The 17602-nt window shown below is 48.2% G+C and overlaps 1 protein-coding gene across 1 annotated transcript in view; it reads right to left on the minus strand.

The window, feature by feature from the left end:
* The window catches only part of FAM222A (family with sequence similarity 222, member A), a 66639-nt gene that overhangs the window by 29874 nt on the left and 19163 nt on the right, over positions 1 to 17602 (minus strand). The window contains exon 2 of the mRNA XM_008589253.1: positions 6833 to 6960. Within this exon, the coding sequence (XP_008587475.1) occupies positions 6833 to 6914 (82 nt within the window). The 5' untranslated portion in view covers positions 6915 to 6960. The remainder of the gene's footprint in view (positions 1 to 6832; positions 6961 to 17602) is intronic.

Consider the following 17602-nt stretch of genomic DNA (forward strand, 5'->3'; position numbering starts at 1 on the left):
CATAGACCCAGATGGTTAAGAAGAGCAAGATGGGGCTGCACAATTAAATAAAAATGAATAAAAAATTTTAAAAATTTAAAAGGTGGGACGACTACGTAAGAAATCACACAGACAAGCTATGTTTGACAGAACCTATTTGTCTCTGAGGCAGCTGGAGAGAAATACAAGGTAAATGACTGCACAACAAAACTCTGGGTTGTAAGGAAAATTCTAGTTAGCCCAGGACACGGCCCTGGCTTTTCCCCAACCTGAACCTCCTACAAATAGCTGGGCTGGGAAAAACTCACTTTGTCGAAAGGTAAGTAATCCAAATTGAACCAGCATAGAACCTAATCAAAAATACTAAAAAATGAAGGCAAGGCAAAGCATAAGTAAAGTCGCAGTTGGCCAAAAAACGCTTCCCACCATAAAAATACAGCCACAGAAGAGATGACGATTACAGCCAAGTATTTCACCATGAAGGAAAAAATGTATTAGGCAAGTGTTTCTATTAATAAAGGAAAAAACACAAAGCAGATAGATATTCAAGAATAGAAGGAAAAAAATGTATTGTCAAAGTTAAGGGGAAATAGAGTGAGCACACAGATGCTTGAAAACACAGGAAGAAAAGCAAATGCATTGGAAAGGATTGATCAGAAAAGGGCACCTGGCGAAGACAGGCAAAAGACAGCCAATAGATGCTTAACTGGACTCCCCAAGGAAGGAAACTGAAATAGTACAAGCCTTGGATCTGCATGCCAAAAGGGCACAGTACTGTGTTTTTGGGAAAACAGACTGAACAGTCAACCCCAAGACACATCCTAGTAAAGTAACTAGACATGAAAGATACGGAAGATCAAAATCAAGTATAAGGGAGGAAAAATCAGGCTTCAGCTTTTCCATGGCAACATGGAACATTATAAGAGAGTAGAACAAGGCTTACAAAATCCTCAAGGAAACAAAGTGACCCAGGGATTTTTTTTTTTTACCCATTCAAGTAGGCAACAGGCAGACCATTCTGAATGTGTGGAAATTCCAGGAATATTGTTCACATGAAGCCTGCTTAAGCAATACACTAGAGAGCCAGCTTCGGATGATGGGAAACGAAGGCAAATGAATTGGAGGTGAGCACTGATCTTATTTATCTCAGAGACTGAGACGAAACAAATGTGGGGATTGTTTTGTGGTGACAAAGCCAGATGCTAATATTACAGCCCTGAGAATACAGTAAAGGTATTGTTAATAACAGAAGAAAAGCGGGGAAGAAGGGGGCAGAAGTATAGATACACTCATCCTGATCTTTAGTAACTGGGATCGAAAGAGATTGATTTTTGCTGTAGACTCAAAAGATATTTAAAGCTGATATCAGATAATAGAGGTTTAAAAATATGAAGCAAACTCAAAATGTGGAGAAAAAAAGAAAATACCCTAGTTTCATCATTTTGTTCATCTCAGGAAAAGTAATACTATTTTAATGAAATAGAGAACTAATGAATTATTTAAAGTTACAGCACTAGAACAAAAACACCAACCTTATGATTAGTGGGTATACAAAATGAAGCAGAGAACACAGATCACATAATGAAAGACTTTTAAAAGCAATGAAAAAAAGGAAAAAATGACTGAACTAAGGCCAGACATCTGTCATATAAATAAATGTAAATAGACTAAACCCTCCAACTAAAAGAAGAAAAAAGGTATACAGATTAGATCACAAAGCTTAATCCAACTCTATACTATATGTGTCACATCTAAACAAAGTAATTCAGAAAGGTTAAAATAAAAAGATTGGCAAAGGTTTCAGGAAAAAGGTGAATTAAAAAGCAGAGGTTACCATCTTAATAGATAAAACTGAATCCAAGCCTTTTTGGATACAATTCAATATGAAGACTTAAGGTATCAATATCTATGCATTAAATAACATTGCTTCACCATTCATAAGGCCAAAGCTATAGGTGCTACAAGAAGAAACAGACCGGAAAATGCTAGCAATAGGTGTCTAATTTCCTTCTCTGTCCATGACAGATAAGTGAGGATACAGAAGACCCAACAACGTCTTTAATGGGGTAGATGTAATTGCTTTACACCAAACTCTGAATCCTGAGAACAGTCACACCTTCTTTTCAAGTCCCCATAAAAAAATACACAAAACTCACAAAAATTACCATAGATTCTATATCACAAAACTTCAGTAAGTTCCAAAAGTAGACAAAATTCTCTGATCATAATGCAAAACAACTTAGAAATAATGAAACACAAAAGCACCCATTACTTGAGTGGATGGATGGGACTCAAATGACTCTTATTAAAGAAGAAACCAAAACCAAAATTATAAAATATCTAGGAAGTAATGACAATGAAAATACTACATGTTAGAACCTATAGGATGATACAGTTAAAGCAGTGCTCAGAGACTTCATAGTCTTAATTTAATTTTTCTTTTTTAAAAATAAGTATAGGGCCGGCCCGGTGGCGCACTCGGTAGAGTGCGGCGCTTGGGAGCACGGCGGCACTCCCGCCGAGGGTTCCAATCCCATATAGAGACCGGTCCGGAGGGTAGTGATCCCGTTGCCGGTCGTGGTACGGGCGCGACACCGAGGGTTGCGATCCCGTTACCGGTCACGAAAAAAGACAAAAAGGAAAAAATAAATAAAATAAAAAAATAAGTATAAAGAGTTAAATCTCCAACTCAAGAAATCAAAACAAAAGTTTTTAAGAAAGATAAAAGCATAAATTAATTAGAAATCATAATATGATAATTCTAATAAATCCTAAAGAGGGTCTTTGGGGAAGGGGATAGATAATATCATTAGTTAACTAACCTAATGAAGAAAAATGGGAAAAAGAACACAAAAAAGAAATCATACAATTAAGAAATAAGGGCAAAGTCACCACTTAAAAGAACCATAAAAATTTTGTTCAACCTCTTGCAAATAAATTTGAAAACCAGGATAAAATGGATAGTTTTCTAAAGCAACATATTTTACCAAACTCATTCAAGAAGTGGAACAATTATGGGCCGGCCCGTGGCTCACTCGGGAGAGTGCGGTGCTGATGGCACCAAGGCCCCGGGTTCGGATCCCATATAGGGATGGCCGGTTCGCTCACTGGCTGAGTGTGGTGCTGACAACACCATGTCAAGGGTTAAGATCCCCTTACCGGTCATCTTTAAATAAAAAAAAAAAAAGAAGTGGAACAATTAAAACAGACCAATTATTACAGAAGAAATAGAAAACAATATCAAAGAGCTACCTCCCACCCCAAATAAATGCACTAGCCTAGACGGTTTCATGGGGTAATCAACCAACCTTTAAAGAATAGATAATTCCATTTCTATTTAAACTGTTCCAAAGCACAGAGAAAGCAGGAAGGTCTCCATTTCCTTTATGAAGTGAATGTAACACTGATAGCAAAACCCAACAAAAATCATTCCCCCAAAAAGAAAGCTAAAGAACAATCTCTGATGAAATTGAGGCAAAATCCTAAATAAAATAACAAATCCAATCCAGCAGTATATTATGCAAAAATATTCACTGTGACCATATGGGGTTCAATCTGGAATGCAAGGATAGTTCAATATTAAGAACTATGTTAGTATCATTATTCATCTTGATCGAAGGGGGAAAAAACCCATATGATCATCTTCATAAACACTGAAAAGTCATTTGGCAAAGTTCATCTTCCATTCTAGATTTTAAAAATCCTTAATAAAACAGGAATAGATAGAGACTTAATTAACCTGATGAAATATCTACCCCAAAGCCAGCATTTTCGTAATGGGGAAATTTAGAAGCTACAAAGCAAGATTGTCTGTTATCACCACTATTATTTTTCATTGTTCCAGGGATAGTAGCCAATACCATTAAATAAGACAAGGTATAAAACAAAGTAGGAAGTAAAATTATCATTTGCAAATGATATGATAGTATAACTGGAAAACCCAAAAGACTAAATTGAAAAACCATTACAATCAATAAAAGAAATCAGTATGGTGGGAGAAGTTAATAGCCTTCATATAAACAACCTCCATTTATGGAAGAAGAGCCTAGCCAAAAAAGCTAACCTATGCAGAAGGAAACCAAAAATGTACAAAATCTAAACGAAGCATATGTTAAAACATTCCTGAGGGACACAGAAGAAAGTCTGAGCAAACAGAAAGGCATATTATGTTTCTGGAGGGAAAGGCAGTATCATAAAAATGTCCTTTCTTCCTAAATTCATCTATAAATGTGATGCAACCCCAGTAACAACACGAACAGGATTTTTGTTCTTACCTAGATAAGTGGATTCTATAGTTCAACAACAGGAAATCAAATAAAATGGCCAAGGATGTTGGAGTGGGGGGATAAGGAGGAGCCACAGGCTCCACCAGATATTAACATGCATTATACACATGCTACAATGTGGATGAACTTAAAACATGCTAAGTGAAAGAAGCCAGTCACAAAAGACCACACACTATGAGTCCGTTCTCATGTAAGTTCACAGTAGAGAAATCTGTAGAGAAAGGAGGCACGGGTGGGGGAGAAGGAGGTGACTGTCAATGAGTATTGGGTTTCTTCTTGAGGTGATAAAAATGTTCTAAAATTGATGTGATGGCAGCACAATTCTGTGAATATACTAAAAACCACTGAATTGTACACTTCGAATGGGTGAATGGTATATGAATTGTATCTCAGTAAAGCTGCTAAAATTTATGTAACACTTCAATAATTAAAACAGTATTGCACTGATATTTGAATACACTTGGATCCATACCTCATACTTTACACCAGATAAATTACAAAACAATCAGAGATCATACATTTTTGAAAATACTGTAAAAGAACTAGAAGAAACCTGGGGGACCTTTTTTCTCTTTTTTTAAATCTCATCCTGAGGAAGGACTTTCTAAGTATGACATAAAATCCAAAGGCCATAAAAGGAAATACTGACAAATGTCACTTCCCAAAGAAAATTCCTCCATGACAGTATCAAAGACAAATGACAAACTGGGGGAAACACCTGTTACTTGTGTGACTGACAAATATCCAATTCCATCATATACAAGTAGTTCCTACAAATCAGCAAGGACAAAAACAACAATCCAGTCGCAAAAATGGGTGACCAAGGAGATGAGCAGATTATTCAAAGTAAAAACAAATGGCTCAGACACAAAAAGATGTTCAACCTCGTTCATATTAAACTAAATTAAAACTACATTGTAATCTTGTTTTCACTGATCAAGTAAGAAAAGCCTAAAAATCTGATACCATGCTGTGGTCGTGAGCGGGTGGGGAAATAGGGTGTTGTGGGGTGTCCACAGGGACAATGTCTAACAATGTCAAGACCACATGTATCAAAATTACAAATCCACATCCCTTTGACCCAGTATTCCCACGCCCAGAAACTTTCCCTGTAGTTTTATCCACAGTATTGTGACACATTCAGGGTTTCTACTGCTGCAGTGCTTGCAACAGCAACGGGTTAGGCACAGTCTAAATAGGGTACTGGCCAAATAAATTATGTTTCATCCTTGTTATGGAGAGCTATGTGGAGGAAGGATGAGGGAGCTCTTTAGAAGCTGACATACAGGATATATTGCAAAGTGGAAAAGTGAGGTGCAGGACTGTGTAAAATATGCGTGTTCACACTTATTTGCTGGGTTGTACATAAAACATTTGGAAGGACACACAGGAAGCTGACAACAGTGGCTGCCTCTGGAGGGGGTGTGAGTGGCTTTTCTCTATATACTCCTTTGTTCCTTTTGAATATGGGACCACATGAGTGTGTTACTTTGTCTGTAGACAAAAATTTAAAAGAAAAGAAAAATGGCAACTGATCCTGGGCTGCAGGACAGAAGCAATAGGGAGGGCTGGGGACTGTGGTGAACTGGAGATGGATGTTCCCTGTAAAGAGGCAGCAGTTCAGCTCCAGGCAGTAACTACAGTATAGGAACACTGGCGATGCTCTGATATTTTTTGAGAGATACTAGAAATCCAGATTTTAATGCAGATCTCCCCATTTTTAAGTGTTTCCAAGTATTTCGATTTGTTAGAAACATTTTGTGGTGGCTAAAAATAGATCAGAGGGTTTGGGATTCTGGTCCCAGATGGTCAAAGAGGACAGACCCTTGGAGGTCACCAAGTCCAGCTCTCTAATTTGACGCATTTAAAAAGCAACGCCAGGGGCCGGCCCGTGGCTCACTCGGGAGAGTGCGGTGCTGATAACACCAAGGCCACGGGTTTGGATCCCATATAGGGATGGCCGGTTTGCTCACTGGGTGAGCATGGTGCTGACAACACCAAGTCAAGGGTTGAGATCCCCTTACCGGTCATCTTTTTAAAAAATAAATAAATAAATAAAAATAAAAATAAAAAGCAACGCCAGAGAGGGAAGGATATGCTCAAGATCACACAGGGAACAAGGCCTTGGGCTGGGACCCTGTTCAGGGCTGTTTTTGCTTCTGCGTCATCCTACTTTCTGCTAATGCGGGAAGATGACGGTGAGCTAGGCCTGTAGTTGGGTCGCAGAGGAGGGGTTGGGGCCATGTGCTGGGGGTGGTCAGAGAAGGCTGCTGGGGAGGAGGTCATGCCTGAGTGGGGAGTCATGCCCAGTGCAAGTCAGCCAGACAAAGGTGGGTGGGTGGGGGAGGGAGTCCAGGGAGGCAGCAAAGGCCTAGAGGCCTAAGAGAACACAGACTTTAGACAGGGTCATGGGGGGTGACTGGCATTCCTTGCCCGGGACCTGCCCTGTAGAGGCCTGAGGCGGGAGTACGCTTGGTGTGTCCAGGAACAGAAAGCAAGCCCCAGTGGCCTCAGAGTGGGTGGAGGAAGAGGAGAGGGGGCAGGAGGCTGGGGGATATCCCACTCACACTTGCGCAGCTCCAGGCTCTTGCTCGGGCAGGTCAGATGTTGGCCTGGCGGGTTCTGGGTCCTCTGCAGACAGGCCAGCATGGCTGGATTGGGGGCCCCCAGTGGGGTGTGCTCTGCAGCAGGATCCCTGTGAGGAGGGAATGAGGTGCTTGTCACTTGGGGGCTGCTCCATGCCCAGTTCCTACCACCCCCTGCTGGGAGTCCCTGCCAACAGGCCCCTCACAGCCCCACAGATCATGGGACACTTTCAAAGCAGATGCCCCTTTCCCTTATTGGACAGATGAGACTGTGGCCCCGAGGCATCAAGAGACTCATCTGCAGCATCAAGAGGCGGCATCAAGAGGCTCATCCGTGGCCTCACAGGAAGGCAAAGAATCCAGGTCAGTGAAGTGGTGGGCCTCCACCATGACAGGGTCAGAACTGACCAGTCAGATCTGCCCTGGCCCTGCTCAGCATGCAGGTCCCCTTCTCCAGGGGGCTGCCCTGATGTGCCCAGGCCAGGTCAGATCCTCACCCCCTCCATATCCCACAGCAGGCTGTCCTTCCAGCTGGACCCCCAGCTCTCCTGTCACCCCCTGGGAGCAGATCAGCTTTGAGCTCATCAAGAGGGGAAGACCCCAGCTGGTCATCTTTGGGGTCTACGCAGAGGGGTACCCAGGAAATGCCAGCAGGCACATGGGTGTCCTTATTTACTGAAATATTGGTCTGCCCCCTGCTTGGCATGTTCTCACAGTACCACTGGAGGAGAGAGAATCAGGATGGCATCCCCAGGAGAATGAGGGGTGCTCCAGTCCTGACCCATGCTGAGCCTGAGCCTGGTCCACATAGGCCATCAAGGCTGCCCTGATCTGGCATCTCTGTCGCTGCCCGACCAAGCTCCTCTCCCCAAATGGGAACGGCAGGGCCACTCACCACAGTTCTGCCCTACTGGGAAGGGGTCTGTCCCCCTTAGGTGGCAGCTCCGATGTGGCTCTACACGGGTCCACATTGTACTCACTCACCCAGAGTCAGATACCTGGCATTCCCATGGAAACTTGAAATTATCTTCACAAACCCCACTTTCCTGCCAAGAACACTTCGGGAGGCTGAGGCACATTCCCGAGAGCCCAGAGCCCCTGAGCAGTGAGGTCAGGACAAGCCTGCCGTGGAGGCCACTGTCGGTGGGGGGGGAGTGTCCCTGTCTGGTCCGTTGCTCCCTCTCCTCCTGCTAAGGACAAGGCGGGCCCAGGTGTGAGCCCAACCCTGAACACCACCGATGTCGACCCCCTCCTGACCCCCCCACATCCTTCGCAGCCGAGCTGGGGCACCTCAGTCCCCATGTTGGTTTGAAAAAAGACGGAAGAGGGGGTGTGTGCTTAAGGGGAAGAAAGGGAAGTTATTTAATACTAAACAGGTGTCTGGAGCCCTAAATTCTGCCGCTTTCTTCTAATAATGAAGTATTCATGAGGAAAAGCCTTTTTTCACTACTTTCTTAAGATACTAATTTCACAACAAGCTCCTTGTTATGGCGCAATTATTCCAATCTTGTATTTCCCGAGCCGGCTGCAGCCTCCCGTCTGTCCTGGCCTCGCGGTAAATGAAAGACAATCACGTAACCACCTTTCATTATGCTCTATTTTACTTTCAGCAGAGGTGCCCTGAAAGAAATGATTTCCTCTGAAAGGGACTTTTATTCAGTTTCAAAACCAATTTTCTCCTATTACTGTCTCAAAAAAAAAAAAAAGAGAGAGAGAGAAAGTTGGGGGATGGACGTGGGGGAGGGGAGGTGATTCTCCTCCTCCCCACCCCCCCCAATCGCCAGCCTTAACTCAGCGACGCGATGGAAGCTGCGGTATCCACTTCCCGGCTTTGATTTCTGGTAATTTTAAAATAGGCCATTACAATCAGGCAGAAATTATACAGTTTAAAAAGGGAATGAAATGGGGCTTATTGCAGGGATGAAAGTCCTTGACTGCAGGAAAGCAGCGCCACTCCTTGGGGACTTGGGACGTGAGCAGGTGGCAGGAGCAGGCCTGGCTCAGGCCTGCCACCACCACTTCCTTGGACCAGCCCTTGCACACACACACACACACACACACACACACACACCGGTACATGCTCACATACATACATACCACACACGTTGTGGGATACGCTCCTCCACAACTACTGGAACTCTCTAGCACCCTCTCATGCACACGCAGGCAGTCCATGGGGACACACAATCATGTGCACATCTGGAAGAAGCCTGTGGCAACGCCCTCCCCCAGCCCAGGTCCCACCCCCAACCCCCGCTCCAGGGGAGGTATACTGTCTATATACCTCTTGCCACTGTGACACAGGAGTAGGGAGACAGAGGTGAGAGCCCGAGAAAGCCACCTCAAACCTCCTCCCTCCACAGGTGGGGAACACAAGCCAGAGGGAGGCAACACCTTGTCCAGAGCCACCCTGCCCAGGGCCACACAGCAGGCAGCGGCTGGGTGTGCCTGTCCCCTCACCACTGAGCCCTGCTGCTGCCCATAGACAAGATAGGAGGGAGGTCAGAGACCTGGTGTGCCAAGAAAGCCTGAGCTGGAAGCCCAGAACCTCCCCTATTCCCAGCACTTACTGTGTGGCCCCACGTGGGCTCCTGACCCTCCCTGGCCTGTAAAAGTGGCTCCATGACCCCACGGTTCCTCCCAAGTGGGAGGGACCATCTCCAGTCCCCATATCAGCCCCATCATCTACAAACATACAAAGTCAGATCCCTCTCCTTGGCCTTAAACTTCTCTCTGGCCTCAGAATGAGCCCAACCTCTTTGCCTGGCCTTACGCCTCCAAACCTTTGCCTGTGCTGGCCCTTCTGCCTACAACACCGCCACCTCATCCATTTCACTTTAGATCTCTTTTCAGACTCTGCCTGTCCCATCTTCTGGGTGTCCCACACAGCCCTAATCACACCAAGTTGTAATTGCCAATTTTTTTTTCTTTTTTTTTTTTTTTTTCGTCTTTTTTCGTGTCCGGCAACGGATCGCAACCCTCAGTGTCGCGCCCGTACCGGACCGGGACCGGCAACGGGATCGCAACCCTCGGTGTCACGCCCGCACCTCGCTCAGCCGGTGAGTGGGAACCGGTCTGTATGTGGGATCCGAACCCTCGGCGGGAGCGCCACCGCGCTCCCAAGCGGCGCACTGTAGCAGTGCGCCACCGGGCCGGCCCCTGTAATTGCCAATTTTTATGTCTGTCTCTCTCCACTGGACTGTGAGTTTCTTAGGAGTGAGGACCGTATCTCTCTGCCCCACTGACTGGCAAAAAGTAACCATTTAATAAATAGGTATTGAATGAATGGCTGAATCAATGAATTGGTTATTGCCAGATGAGGTCACTGGGACCCAGAGCAGCCAAGCATCCTGCACAAGGTCACACAGCAAGCCAGGGAGAAGAGTGGGGTGGGCACCCAAAACACTCATGATCTTCCCGTGAACCTACCCTGCTGCCTCCCTGCCTGGCATTGTCCCATCTGAAGAAAGCCAGCCCCTCAGAGCCCCCACCTAGACTCATTACTCCCCCGGGCAGGGACTCTATCTGCAAATCAGACTGTTTATAAGCTCAAGGTCTTTTGTTACTTTAATAATAAAAAGGGGGGGGGCGGGGAGGGGGAAAAATGTCACAAGCCTCAATGATTAGAATGCTTTGGCATCGTCCCTGACATGGGGGCTGATAAGATGCCTTATCTTGGAGACACCCAAGGAAAAGGTCCCCTCCACCAGATAACGCCCCCAGCTGTCGATATGCCCTTTCATAGCTGAGGATTTAGATAAAGGAAATGTGACAGGGGAGGGGAAAGAAAGGAAGGAACTCTCCAAGTCCAAGGAGAAATTGAGTCTGTGCTGCCCGCCTTGGCAGAACAATAAACAGGAGAAGGATATCTAAAGGCCGTCTTTATTTTTATTAGAAGAAGGGGATATTGGGGCCTTTGGCCCTACCTGCTTTTATCATCTCTCCCTTGCCTGTCTGGCTGCAGGGGGAGCCCCCAGGCTAGTGGGAGAGGTGAGCTCCAGAAACAGCATAGGCACATTAGTACTAAGGACATTATTGCGAGGAGCACTGATTGGATGTACCTCTGTGCCAAGCCCCACATGCATCCTGGCCTTGATACCTCACTACATCCTCCTAGTGGCTTCTACGATGGGCTCTGTTTTTAGCCTCACTTCACAGGTAAGGAAATGGGCACAGAGAGGGGAAGCAATATATACAAGGTCACACAGCTTTCAGGTGATAGAGCCCCAGGGTGTCGACCCAGTCAGACCCCGAACCCTCCTAAGCCCCACACAGTGCAGCAGCTCCATCATGGTGGGGTGTCCTGTTATCCCCCAGTTCCCAGTCAGTCAGGCAGGGAGGAAGAGAAGCCAGGGTCTGCTCCTCCTCAGTGCCCAAATCCACTTTGATTCTACCCCAGGAGGGGCTGGGATCACAGAGGAGGAGGAGACGGGGGCGGGGGGAAAGGGTTCTCAGGAGGCCACTAGTTCATCCCAGAAACTTTCAGGAAAGACATGTGAGCCTGCAGAACAATACTGAGAAGAATAAAGCCCAGGCCCTGCCTCTTACACACCCACCCATTCATTCACTCACTCACTCATTCACTGGGGCAGCAAACACTTCCCCAGCATCTTCTAGGGGCCAGCCCTGTGCCATATATGGGGAGTATAAAAATCAGTAAGAATGTCCTGCCAAAAAGGAACATCCAGCCAGAACTGCCTTCCTACTCCCCAATCCAGCCCAAGTTAAAAATGGGCTTTCCTGTTCTCTCCCTCCTGCTTCCAACATTTCCCTGGAGTGGCAGGTGGGTGGAATATTCCCTCATGCACCTGCAGGCCAGCAGGCTGGGCTGGCCCTGGAGTAGGGCGGAAAGCAAGGACATACTTGGGCCCCACAACAGGGCAAGACTGTGACCTCATGAAGGCCACAGGCTGTGCCACTTTCAGTCCTCATCCTCCCCCAAGCCCTGTCTCTGGAGCTGCCTACTCTGGCTTCTGTGGCTCCACTCAAGGCCAAAGACTCAAGGCTGTAGCAGGCAGGAGAAGGTCATACCAGGCCTTTCCTGGCATCCAGTAGGACTAGGAGTTCAGAGAGGAGAGCGGGCCTGAAGGCCTCAGGGTGGCACTGGCCAGGCAGGGGCCAGGCACTGGGGTTCTGATCGGCTGAGCGACCTTGAGGAAGTCAACACCTCTCTGAGTCTGAGTTTCCCTAACCGAACCTTGATGGGGAGTGGGCCAGCCAATTGTATGAGGGCCATTCAGCTTGGACATAAGAAGATGTTACAGTTTGGTTTTCAAAGGTAATCCAGGGCACCAGCTGTGTGCACGGCACACACAGGGGGCTCTAGATGCAGTCTCTGTCTTTGAGAGATTTAGAGTCTTGAGTGGGGACAAGACAGGAAGCTGGGGAGACCCAGCATTTCATGAATACAGTCGAGTGAACGATGAGGACTGAGTTCCCTACCATTCCTCAGGGCCTCACAGCCTTCCCAGGGAGGGGCAGGAGCCCTCCCGGTGGTTCTCACCTTGATCCCCCTGGCTGTAACTGAAGTCTTATTCTCTTCACGCTGTCCTGGCCACACAGCCTGCCCGCAAATGCAGGGAAGAGCCTGAGGCAGTGGTGGGAGGCCCAGGGCCCGGGGAGGAGAATGAGCCACACCGGATTGGGAACGCTGGGGTCAGACACTGTGTGGCTCTGAGTGAGTCACTTCTCTGTGTTAGTCCCAGCACCACAAAGCTTCAGAAAGCTCAGTTCTAACAGCAAGGGGCAGGAAACCAACCTGCCCTTGGCCAGGATGGGAGGGTGGAGAAACCCTTGCCCAGGAGTGTGGGAGTGTCATAGGGAATCTGGGTGCATAGTCCCTCCCCCACCCCTCGTGGAGAATCCACTGTCTGTCTCCTTCCTCTCCTGTTTCCATCCCTGTCCCTAACTCCATCTGCCTCCCTGTCCTGGTGTCTCCCTTCTCCTCCTTTCCTGCTGTTTCTCTCTCTCTCACCCTTCCTGACCTCTATCTCCATCCCTTCCCTCTCTCTCCCTGCCCCCCCAACTCGGTCTCTGCAAGGCAGCCAGACTAAGAAGCCCACCCCCACCTCCCTCCTGCCACTTCCTCCCCCATCCATTCTGAGCCCGAGGCCTTCCAGGGGACCCTGTTAATAATTAAATGTTAATCTAAAAAGCAATTTGAGCTACGGCTAGGCAGATCTGGTTAGAGATTACATTAGCATGGAGGAGGCAAGGGTAATTTTCTTTAACCCCTTTCCTGATCTCTCAAGCCAGGGAATCTTCGAGTCACACCGGCACTGCTGATTAAACTGGCACAGAGCTTGGCTGTGGATAAGGGGCCTGTGAAAAGTGATTATTTTCCGCTGCCATTTGGGCTGCAGCACCAGAAGGGGATTTTCACTTTCTTCTTTTAAGGTTGGGGGTGGGGGGAGTCACTGCCCCCTTCCACAGGAGGCCTCATCTCCCACCAGGATTACTGCTGCATCCACCTCCAGCCCCACAGGCCAGGGGGCTCTCTAAAGTGCAAATGTGGTCACAGAGCATAGCTGGCTCCCTCTGTTCCCAGGACAGAAGTGCCAAGCCCCTTGCCTGGCCCCAGCATCCCTCCATTCTCCTCACTTGCTGTCTCTAGCACCTCCTCTGAGCCTAGTTCTGGGCCCTGGAGCCAGAGATGCTGGTAGTTCTGGGCCAAAGGGGAAATCAAACAGTAAAATGACAATCACGAATTCCAAATGGCAGCCAGAGTCCTGAGGTGGGCATCCCTCAGCACAAACCTCTCACCTGCATGCTCACAGGCCTTTGCCTAGGTCTCTAGCCCTTAAAATTCAATTCAAGGTTCTTCAAGACTTCCCCAATATTTACAAGGTGCATGATAAATGTCTGATGAATAACCCAGTGAATGGATGCCCCGTGTGGCTCTCCCTGATCCTTCCTCCATTGGTTCATGGTGCTGTTACCAGTGCCTGTGCATAGAAGGCCCTCAGGAAAACGTCTCCTGAAGGGAAGGATGGACAAGAGGCTGGCCTGGGTGAGTCGGGGCAAGGCGGGGCTCAGGAAGCGTCCTACATGGACACAGGGCTGGGGTCTAGAAGCGGGAGGCTATCCCAGGGCCTTTCAGCACCATGGCCAGCTGCTGGCACATGTGCCTGGAGAAAGAGCGGGGACCAAGCCTAGGGTGTAGTGACGTCAGTCACCATGGGAACTGTGATGTTGACAACCTTCCCTGGCACTCAGGCCTCTTGGGGACTGCATGGTAAATTAAGCATCTACTGTGTACCAGGTCCTGTGCTAGATGCTGGGGCAGCAACAGACCCTGAGTGGGTAGGAGATGTCAGGGGGGTAATTACAAGTCAGGGAGACAAGTGGTAGGAAGCTATGATGGGGCCACCGTACCTGGCCTAGGGATGCCAAGACAGAAGGATACCCCAGATGCCTCCTAAGCAGAGTGACAGTATCATGTCCTGGCTTTAGAGCCAGATGCCTGAGCTTTATACCTTAACTAAATCCCAGCTTTATCCCTTAAATCTGTGGCCTTGGGAAAAACCCTCCACCTCCCTGAGCCTCAGTTTCTTCATCTGAAAAAGGGGTTGATTCCTCACCACAAATTTGTACAAATATAGTGCCAGGGTCATCATGGTAGCTTCCTAAGTGATAGCCTTTAATAGATTGTGATTGTTATCAACAGGTAAGCAGGAAATAGCCAAGTGAAGAAGGCTGGGGCAGGGGGGTCCCCAGTAAGGGGCTGCACAGACAAGCATATGCAGACTTGAAACAAAGTGGCATGTGTGGAAAACTTGAAGCAGCTCCAGGTTGCTGGAGAACAAACCCTCTTGGTAATGGAAGCACCCCATCTATGTGGGGACAGGTAGGGACTCTGAACCTCAAGATCCACTTCCCATGAGCAAGTGCTGGCTCAGGGCACGGAGTGGGGCTCAGATGAAGGCTCAAAAGCTCCCCCATCCAGTGATGGGGGAGGGGAAGTCTTTGCCACTAGAGACAGACCCAGATGGCCCTCTCTCAGAGCCAGGGCCTCCTGAGGGGCAGCTCCTAGGGAGTGGGTGGGTGGGGCTCATTGTCATGGAAATGGGCCTTTGGGAGACCCTAGCTGGGGAAGCAGGGGGCAAGACCCCAAATCTCAGACCCCCTACCCAGCTCCCAATGCTGAAGCACTGATCCCAAGAGAGCCAGATCCCAAGGTAGAAAGCTGGGGAGGGGTCCTATTGTGCACATAATCCAGAGACTTCCCCTCTTGTAGTTCCAGCCTGGGCTCTGCAATGAAAAGTGACCATCAAGTCTCCATGGTCACCTTCCAGCAAAGGCGGGGGAAACTGGGAATAAATATCTGGGAATCATCAGTACTATGATGCTATAATGGGGGCTGGGGAGCTCAGCAGGAAGGCTCCCAACCCAGGTTTTTGACAGGTGGTCATGAAACCTTTCTGGAGGAGCAACACGCAAATGCAGACCAAAAGGGTGGTGTTACCAGATGACACCAGGGGTAAGGGGTCCCTGGAAGAGGGAACACTGTGTACAAAGGGTAAATGTGAAACCCACGGTGGAGCTGGGAGGGCTCCCAGCCATCCTCCCACCTATTCCCGCAGTCCCTGCACCCACAGTTCAACGTTAAACCAGGCAACCAGGAAGGAGAAAATCTAATAGTAAGAGCAATAATAAGAGCTAGTTATTTTTAGTGTTCCCCAAGGGTTTAGCACTTTACAGACATCACCTCATTTAACCCACCCCACAACCGGGAGAGACATGATTGCTGTTGTACCCATAAGGAAATGGGGGAAGGGGCTGTCCAGGGCCCAGGTGCTGGTTGGTTGGTGGAGGAGACAGAAAAACCCTGCGGAAGAATTGAGCTTGGGTCAGGGGCTTGAGGATTCAGACTCCAAGAGGAGAAAAGGAAGAAGACTGGGTCCCTGGGCAGGAATGGCTCAGGAGTGTTTGGAAGATGGAGAGGCCGACGGGGAGGAGAGTGGATAAACGCTCTGGTGAGGGCCGGTCTCGACTTTGTAGCCCGAAGCTATGATCAACAGATGCCTCTGGGGGTCAGGCTGGGTAGAAATGAGTGGAGGCTTCCAGGCAGGGACTAGGAAACAGGAAAGGATGTTCTGGCCCAATGACAGCGCCAACACTCAGCCCAGAAATTCTGCATCCTGGAGTTTGTGAGCTCTCCCAATTTTTTTTTAAGCCTCTGACAACCAAAGAGTACCCATCACTCATGTGTGGGCCAGTCTCCAGCTTTCGACCTGGGCTGTGAGCTGAGGTGGGGTTGTGGCATCTCTAGCCCCTCTTAGGGTTGAGGAGCTCTCTCCATGTCATCCAGCCCCAGGGCACCGTGACTTAGAAAGTGCTGAGGCACAGGAGCCAGCCTGCCTGGGTTCAGACCTCCCCTCCCCACACAGCCTTGCCCCAGCCTAGCTGTATGACTATGTTTATCCCTGAGGAGTTTTATTTTTCTTCTTTGTGCTTCTCTGTATTTCTAATTTTTCTACAATGAACATGCATTTTTCCCCCCCCCAAAGAACTTTTCAAAAGAGATTTCAACCTCTGACCACCTGGAGACAGGAGGCTAGTGCTCATTGTAAATTCACTGACATGACAGGGAACAGCTGCTGGGGAGGAGATGGGTGGGAACAGAGACAGGAAGCCCTAGAGGCTTTGAAATCCAGGAGTGACAGGAAGCAGTGAGCTTTCTGGGGAGCCAGATCTGCTCTAGCCAACCCACCAGCAGGTCCTGGCGGCGACTCTTCTACAACAGACCCCTCTCTGTCCACATGCCCCATTGCCTGCCGCCTCTGCCCCATTCTCCACCTCATGGGGGCTGAGCTTTTCCATGTGTAACTCAATCCCTCTCCACTCCAAACTCCCCGGCTGGCTTCCATGGCATTTCTAACTGTATCCTCAGAGGCCCTTTGTGAGGCCCTGCATGAAACCCTGCCCCACTCCCCACCTGCACTGTCCCCGTCCTTTTGGTAGCCCTGCTCAGCCACACTGGCTTTCTTTTTGGTCCTCTAACAGGCCAACCTCAGTTCCACCCCAGGGTCTTTGCACTTATGGTTTTGTCTCTGCCTAAATATTCTACACCAGTGCTGTCCAATAGAAATATGCAATAATGTGAGCCCCATATGTAATTGTAAATTTTCTAGTAGCCACAGAGGAAATTAAGTTTAATAATAATATTTTATTAATCCAATAGATTCAAAACAGTAACACTTCAATATGTAATCAATATTCAAGAATTACAGATGAGGTATCTTACATTCCTTTGATACTAAATCTGGGGTGGATTTTACACTGAGACATCTGAGTTCAGACTTGTCTCACTGCAGGTGATCAACAGCCACCAGTGGACAGTGCATCACTACCCTGTCCCTAGCATGCTCCCCACCGTGGCTGGCATGCTTCGTGCCAGCTCCATCTTCTCATTCACACCTCAGCTCAAACATCACCTCCTCTAGGCCCCGTCAAGTTGGTTCACCCCTGCCCGGGCCATCATCCCATCACCACTGCAGTTCCATCAGTGCCATTACCACACTGAAGTTATCCTACTGATGAACAGTTTAGTGTCTGTCTCCTCCACCAGGGCGCAGACTCTGTTGTGTTTGCACACTGGGGCACACAGTAGATGCTCAGGGTGGGCAGGTGGTAAAGGGTAAGGGGTGGGGGTGGCAGGCCCAGGGCCCTTGTCTGCCTACCTCCTTCCAAATTCTCCTGTCAGTGACGAGAGGCAGAGGTGGAGTGTGTGTGTGTGTGTGTGTGTGTGTG

Source organism: Galeopterus variegatus, unplaced genomic scaffold (genome assembly GCF_000696425.1).
Source record: "Galeopterus variegatus unplaced genomic scaffold, G_variegatus-3.0.2 Scaffold5328, whole genome shotgun sequence".
In the NCBI taxonomy this organism is placed as follows: domain Eukaryota; kingdom Metazoa; phylum Chordata; class Mammalia; order Dermoptera; family Cynocephalidae; genus Galeopterus; species Galeopterus variegatus.